This window comes from Copadichromis virginalis, linkage group LG23 (assembly GCF_057382275.1).
Source record: "Copadichromis virginalis isolate Kocher_CV1m ecotype Utaka linkage group LG23, C_Virginalis_male_GT1.1, whole genome shotgun sequence".
Classification (NCBI taxonomy): Eukaryota; Metazoa; Chordata; class Actinopteri; order Cichliformes; family Cichlidae; genus Copadichromis; species Copadichromis virginalis.
Window position 1 is genome coordinate 37,450,917 of NC_140639.1, and position 7,139 is coordinate 37,458,055.

The 7,139-nt window shown below is 42.3% G+C and overlaps 1 protein-coding gene across 1 annotated transcript in view; it reads right to left on the minus strand.

The window, feature by feature from the left end:
- LOC146681541 (ATP-binding cassette sub-family C member 4-like) overlaps positions 1 to 6,752 on the minus strand; it is a 38,900-nt gene extending 32,148 nt beyond the window's left edge. Inside the window, exons 1-2 of the mRNA XM_085449063.1 lie at positions 5,773 to 6,752; positions 367 to 477 (exon numbers count right to left, since the gene is read on the minus strand). Of these exons, the coding sequence (XP_085305189.1) occupies positions 367 to 477; positions 5,773 to 5,846 (185 nt within the window). The 5' untranslated portion in view covers positions 5,847 to 6,752. The remainder of the gene's footprint in view (positions 1 to 366; positions 478 to 5,772) is intronic.
- Positions 6,753 to 7,139: the final 387 nt, after the last annotated feature.

Below are 7,139 nucleotides of genomic sequence, written 5' to 3' on the forward strand. Positions count from 1 at the left end.
TTGAGCCCAGGATTTATAAACACATTTCCAACAGAGGTGCTTTACTATTTTATGAAAATTATTTGCATTGAAATTTGATGGCAGCAACATATCTCACAAAGTTGGGACAGGGCAAGAGAAGGCTGCAAAGGTAAGTGGCACTAAAAAGAAACAACTGGAGGACTTTGAGGCTAATTAGGTTAATTAGCAGCAGGTCAGTAACACAATTATCAGACCCTCGAAAGCACTTGATATTACAAGCAGTGGCAGGTTGACAGAATGGCAATCCACACTATAAAAAAATAAAACATTAACTTGAAACAAACAGACATGTTTCTTAACCAGCACCACTTCTGGTTTTGTCACATTAGCCTTTTGCTGAAGTACCTCTGCAGCTCCTCTCCCAGGGTTTCAGACCGATCCTCCGGAAGGACACTGTACATGTCACCTTTCTCGAGCCTGTGTTTTTGGCCAAGCTGTAACAGGGGGTTTAACCAACTGAAACAGAAAAAAACAAACCATTTCCATCTGGCAGAGAAAAATACAAATCACTGTGGTTTAGAAAAGACATATCTAAGCTGACTGTGAATGTCTGAACTATTTGTGCTTAATGAGTTATTTGGAGAAACAGTGTTTCTAGTGATGGACTTGGAGGATCTCTTAAAGCTAATGCTGTTCACACATCAAATATCGGCCACAGTCCCGGAAGAACATTTAAAATTACAATGTAAATTCACAGGTATCCAGCTTCTTGAATTAACAAGCAAGTGATGATGATCAGTGTATGAATAACTAATAAGCACAGGAAAGCAACTGGTGCTGAAAGAAAAAGACAGCTCTTTGAGGCTGGCTGTGGGAATGAATCAATCTGCATACGCTGACTTCACACTGCAGTCCAGAGAAACGAATGACTACACCCACTTCTATATAGTCTATATATAAACCTTTAAAAAAGCAGTGTGTACGACTTAGGGCAGCTAGTGGTGAAGTTGCAGATAGCAAACAGCTGCTCTGGCCTCGCCTTCATCTTCCGAGCAAATAGGAATACTTGCTGTGACTGCTAAACATGTTAAATGTCGTCTGTGAAACGAGAGAGGGCCCTGGTTTGTTTCTCTGTAAAGCCTTACAGAGTTCACTGAAGTCACTTAGTGAGCTCATTGCAATAGTCTCATCAGTTTTCTCCAATAAAAAGAAACGGCTGATTAAACTAGATGTGCAATAAAGAACGTGTTTTAACTTCTATTTGCATGAAAGCTTTTCAAAAATACTTGAGAGCCTCAGACTTTGTGAGAGCATCAGTTTGCACATTGGGACTAGACCAAGACGTACATCGGAATGCCCGTAGGGGATATATCACGTGATGTTCTTTAAGTAACTGACACATATTTGTTATGTACAATATGTACAAGCCCCTATGCGAAGGGGAAGCCTATATTCAGTCACCTATGGAATATGGACAGTTTACATTTGACATTTATAGAACGATTGACTTACACTCTCCCTGTAGATATAACGGGCCTTTTTTAAAAGCCCACTTTAAAAAGATCAAAAGATCCGCAAGCCCTTTAAGTTCTAACCTATTTGATTTCTCAGTTACTTGTTACCCGAGTCTTCTAGTCGTTACTGAGTACACAAAAATAAAAATAAAAATTCCCTCTTCGCTCCTAGATTCCGATTCATCTCTATGATATACTTTATTCCCATTTCAGACGGAACGCTTTAATATTTTTTGGGAACGCAGGCATCTGTTCAAAGCAAATGGATTTAATTTTAACAAGTCAGGGGTGAAACTGTTCACCTCTAACTTGTTTTATTCCATACGTCATCCATCCGTGCTTGGTGCCAAGGCTGAGATAAACGAGGAGTTATCTCATAAAGAGGAACAAACAGTACTCCAAGAACAGACAAAGCCCAGCAGAAACCTTGAGGAGGAGCTCCATTTGCCCCCACCCGGGAAGAGCCTCAGAAAGGAGAGACATCCATGGCATCTGAGGAAGAGCCTCAGAAAGGAGAGACATCTAAGGCAAGAAGAGGGGTCCCTATTTGCCTCCAACTCTCTCAACAACACCAACGACCAGGACAAGGGACCACGACCTTCCCCAGTCCCCCAAACCCCTGACAGGCCATCACCCTCCTCCCCCTCCCTTTCTCCCTCCTCCCCACACCTGAAATTCACTGAGGAGATGATGGAGCGGGTCAATGCTGGGCTCAGATCTACCCCCCGTCCCAATCCCTTTTTGTCCCCCATAAACCCCCCACCAGAGCGGCCAAAGGTTCGCCATCGAGCCCCACCCTCAACAGAGCAATCGAAGTCACATTGCCCAGCCTCGCCCCCCTTAGTTCCTCTTCATGCCCTGTCTCCGCAGTCTGATGCGTGATGTGTGAAGGGTCCGGGCTGTGAGGATTATGGCAGTGATGACTTTTCCCAGGAGAAGCTGGGACCCTGTTTACTAGAAGGTTTTAAAATTTCTGTACTTTTAGGTGACAGGAGACATGTGGCCTGGTCAAAACACAGAGAGCTGCACTCTAAAAGATCTTTAAACATAGTAAACATACCTTGTGTGCCACAGACTGCTCCCAAACACGAGGGGACAAGTAATACCTCTAAAACACTTAAGTTGGCTTTATTAAACATTAGATCTCTAGCTGGGAAAACATTTTTAATTAATGATTTAATCACTGAGCACAGCCTTGATTTTATGTTTTTAACTGAAACTTGGTTGGACCAAAGTAACAGTGGAGCTGTTCTCATCGAGACGACCCCTCCTAACTACAGTTTTATCAGTGAGGTCAGGGCGAGCAGGAGAGGAGGAGGGGTTGCTGTCTTATTTAATGAATCATTTCAATGTAAGCAGCTATCTCCTGGAAGTTTTCAGTCTTTTGAATATGTGGCTTTACAGCTGAAGGCCCCATCCAAAGTTGTGTTTCTTAATGTTTACAGGCCTCCCAAATACTGCACAGACTTTTTTAATGACCTCAGTGAACTGCTGTCTGTGATCTGTGTTGATTTTGACTGTGTAATTATTGCTGGGGATTTTAACATTCATGTGGACAACCCTCAGGACAAAGGGACTAAAGACCTGAGTAACACTCTGGGCAACTTTGGGCTGACTCAGCATGTAACAGAGGCCACACATAATAGAGGACACACTCTTGACCTACTGATCTCCAAAGGCCTGAGCATTTCAAAGGTTACTGTGTCTGATGTGGGCCTGTCTGATCATTACTGTGTTTTCTTTGAAAGTAAAATCTCAGCCCACACAAATATATCAACAACAGTGATCACAAAACGGTGTATAACTGAACACAGTAGTGCAATTTTTAACCAGGTCTTCCCATTAACACCTGACCTGCCCAGAGGGTCAGTCAATGAGCTCGTCAATAGCTTCAATGCTAACATGTTAAATGTAATGGACCCAATTGCTCCCATTAAGGTGAAGGTTATCTCTGGAAGGAAAAAGTCTCCATGGAGAAACTCCACACTGGTGAAAAACGAAAAAAGAGAGTGTAGGAAAGCTGAGCGCAGATGGAGAAAAACAAACCTCCAGGTTCATTATGACATTTATAAAGAGAAACTTCACAATTATAATTTACAACTGAGGAATGCAAGGAGGTCCTACTTCTCTGACATCATCACTAAAAACAGCCATAATGCTCGGGTCTTATTTTCTACAGTTGACAGGCTAACAAACCCTCCTGTGTCAGTGGCAGCTGAACTTCATTCGACCATGGCCTGCAATGACTTTGCCAAATTCTTCACTGAAAAAATCCAAAAAATTAGACAAGCAATTGGTACATCAACAGCAGATCCAGGATATGTACTGTGTCCACCAAAAAACTGTTTAAACACCATGAAACAGTTTCAACCTATTAACAGCAAAGACCTGGAGGACATCTTAGGTAAACTGAACTCCTCCTCCTGCTGTTTAGATGTCCTGCCAACAAGTTTTTTCAAAAAGGTCTCAAAGACTTTAGAGTCAGACCTGTTACAGATCGTCAACTTTTCTTTATTATCAGGTGTGTTTCCAGAATCACTAAAAACTGCTGTAATCAAACCTATACTGAAAAAGGACAATCTTGACAAGACACAAATGAACAACTACAGGCCGATCTCAAATCTCCCGTTTTTAAGTAAGATCATTGAAAAAGCAGTTTCTCAACAGCTCAGTTACTTCTTAAAACAGAATAATTGCTACGATGCCTTCCAGTCAGGTTTTAGACAGAACCACAGCACTGAAACCGCTCTGACCAAAGTGTTTAATGACATATGTCTGAATACAGACAGTGGAAAAATGTCAGTCCTAGTTTTACTGGATCTCAGTGCAGCATTTGATACAGTTGACCACAACATATTACTCAAACGACTGGAGAACTGGACAGGTCTTTCAGGAACTGTACTAAACTGGTTCAAAACATACGTAGAAAACAGGAAATACTTTGTATCAATAGGTAACTTCACATCTGAGCAGACAAGTATCACATGTGGAGTTCCCCAAGGTTCCATCTTGGGACCCCTTCTGTTTAACATCTACATGCTCCCACTGGCACAGATTATAAACAACAACAAAATAAACTATCACAGCTATGCAGATGACACACAAATATATATCACAATGTCACCAGGAGACCGAGGCCCTGTACAGGCTCTTGGTAAATGCATTGAGGAAATCAATGACTGGTTGTGCCACAATTTTCTCCAGCTAAACAAAAACAAAACTGAGGTAATAGTCTTTGGCGCCAAAGAAAAACGATTACAGGTCACCAGAGAACTTCAATCTATACATCTAAAAACCACAAACCAGGCGAGAAATTTGGGTGTAGTGATGGATGCAGACCTAAACTTAGAAAAACACATTAAGACAATAACAAAGTCAGCTTACTATCACCTCAAGAATATATCAAGGATAAAAGATCTGATGTCTCAACAGGACCTGGAAAAACTAGTCCATGCATTCATCTTTAGTAGGCTTGATTACTCTAACAGCATCTTTACAGGTCTACCTAAAAAATCAGTCAGACAACTACAGCTCATTCAGAACTCTGCTGCTCGAGTCCTCACTAAGACCAAAAAAGTGGACCACATCAGTCCAGCTCTGAGGTCCTTACACTGGCTGCCTGTCCGTCAGAGGATAGACTTTAAAGTTCTGATGCTGGCCTATAAAGCTCTGAATGGTTTAGGACCAAAATACATCAATGACCTCCTGACCCAGTATGAACCATCCAGATCCCTCAGGTCATCTGGATCCGGTCTTTTATCAGTTCCCAGAGTCAGAACCAGACACGGAGAAGCTGCATTCAGCTTTTATGCTCCTTATATCTGGAACAAACTCCCAGAAAGCCTCAGATCAGCTGAAACACTCAGTTTATTTAAATCCAGGTTGAAGACTCACCTGTTCTCAGCTGCATTTGAATAAAGCACCAAATCCACACTTTAAGCTTAAATTTCAAAACTTACATTTAACTACTGATTTTATCTACTGTTCTGATTTTATCTGTTTTGATTTTATATACTGTTTTGTTTGTTTGTTTGTTTGTTTGTTAATTAGTTAGTTTATTTGCTTGTTTTAATCAATTTTAAATCATGCTTTTTATTTGTTCTTGTTTCTAATGTCTCTGTAAAGCACTTTGAATCACCTTGTTGTTGAATTGTGCTATACAAATAAACTTGCCTTGCCTTGCCTTGCCTAAGTGCTGTCACTCAGTGCGGAATAATTTGCAGAAACTTTCTTCTTTCTTTTGACTGATATACTAACAACATGCTGAGGAATCCAATATCTTCATTAATGCACTTACCACAAAAAGACCCTTGAAAAAAAGCTGGCAGTGGCCAAAGGATTGCGCCTGCTGTCTGCCTTTGTAGTCTCCATATTAGATGGGTGCTCTGAGGCTGCTGTCTGTACCCATCTGTACACCGTGTTCACTCAGGGATAGGGTTGCCAACCGTCCCTTAAAAAACGGAATCGTCCCGTATTTAGAAACAAAAGTACACGTCCCGTATTGAGCTAATAAGGGACGCACTTTGTCCCGTAATACAGTGAGAATCAAAAGTAGTCTATAAATGTTAATGGAATTAACGCTTTGTTTGAAAACATAATTCCCAGCCCCTCTCCTGCTTTGTGACCAATGAGCTGACAGCACACTTATGACAATTCGAGTATGACAATTCAGATTACCGCTTATCTCATTGGTCGAGGAAAGGTCGCTTGCGGAGAAAATACCGGAAGACAACAGATGACCACAACAACAAGCATGGCCAACAGGGAAACAAACGCTGACACTGCGGTGCAAGTCTCGGACGACAGTACACCTAAAGCTGGGCAGACACTGTGCGATTTTTTTTCATTCACGTTATTCAGCTCCTGCTCAAACTGCACGATTGACTCACAGGGGTTAGAAGTTGGTAGGTCACGATGCAGAGTCTCACACTATACCGCCCGATGCTCTGATGAGACCTGAGTGCTCACACTGTGCCTCCATAAAATGAAGGTTATAACAGAAATTCTGTCGCTCGCTCTCCCTCTCTGTCTTTCACTCACACAGACACCCCACCACCATCAACTTTGCTAAATTGAAAAACATTGATCAGGCAGCTGTGATTAAGCAGCAGTGTAAATCAAACTATTTTCACGGTTGTTGTGGTCGTGATAATTTTGTGATGCCACATCGAAAAGGCTCGGATGAGCTTTCCAAAGTTCTACAAGTTGTGCCTCCATCGCTTGGGTCCAGATCACACGCCGCACAGCCATGCTGCTCCATCTTTTACACCGACGTTTACGTGTTAGCGCGTGAGCGGCTGTGTTGACACCCTCACGACCGATTGATGATCGGGAGCTGGTCGTGAGGTGTTAATCGCTTCTCGTTACCCCACGTATACTACACGATGCACGATGAAGGCCAAAATCGGGCCGATCACCAAATCGGTCGCACGACTCAAAAATCGGCTCAAAATGGGCCAAAAATCGCACAGTGTAAGCCCAGCATTGGAGCAGCAATGTTTGTTCGCTCAGAGAAAGAAAAAAAGGCTGCAAAAGTACAGAGAGGAATGGGAAAAGGAAAACACCTGGCTGGAAAAGTGCACGATAACACCTTTAAAGCGCACTGCACTGTGTGCCGGCGCACTTTTTCCATAGGCATGCTTCTAGTGGTGGGCACAAGAAGAA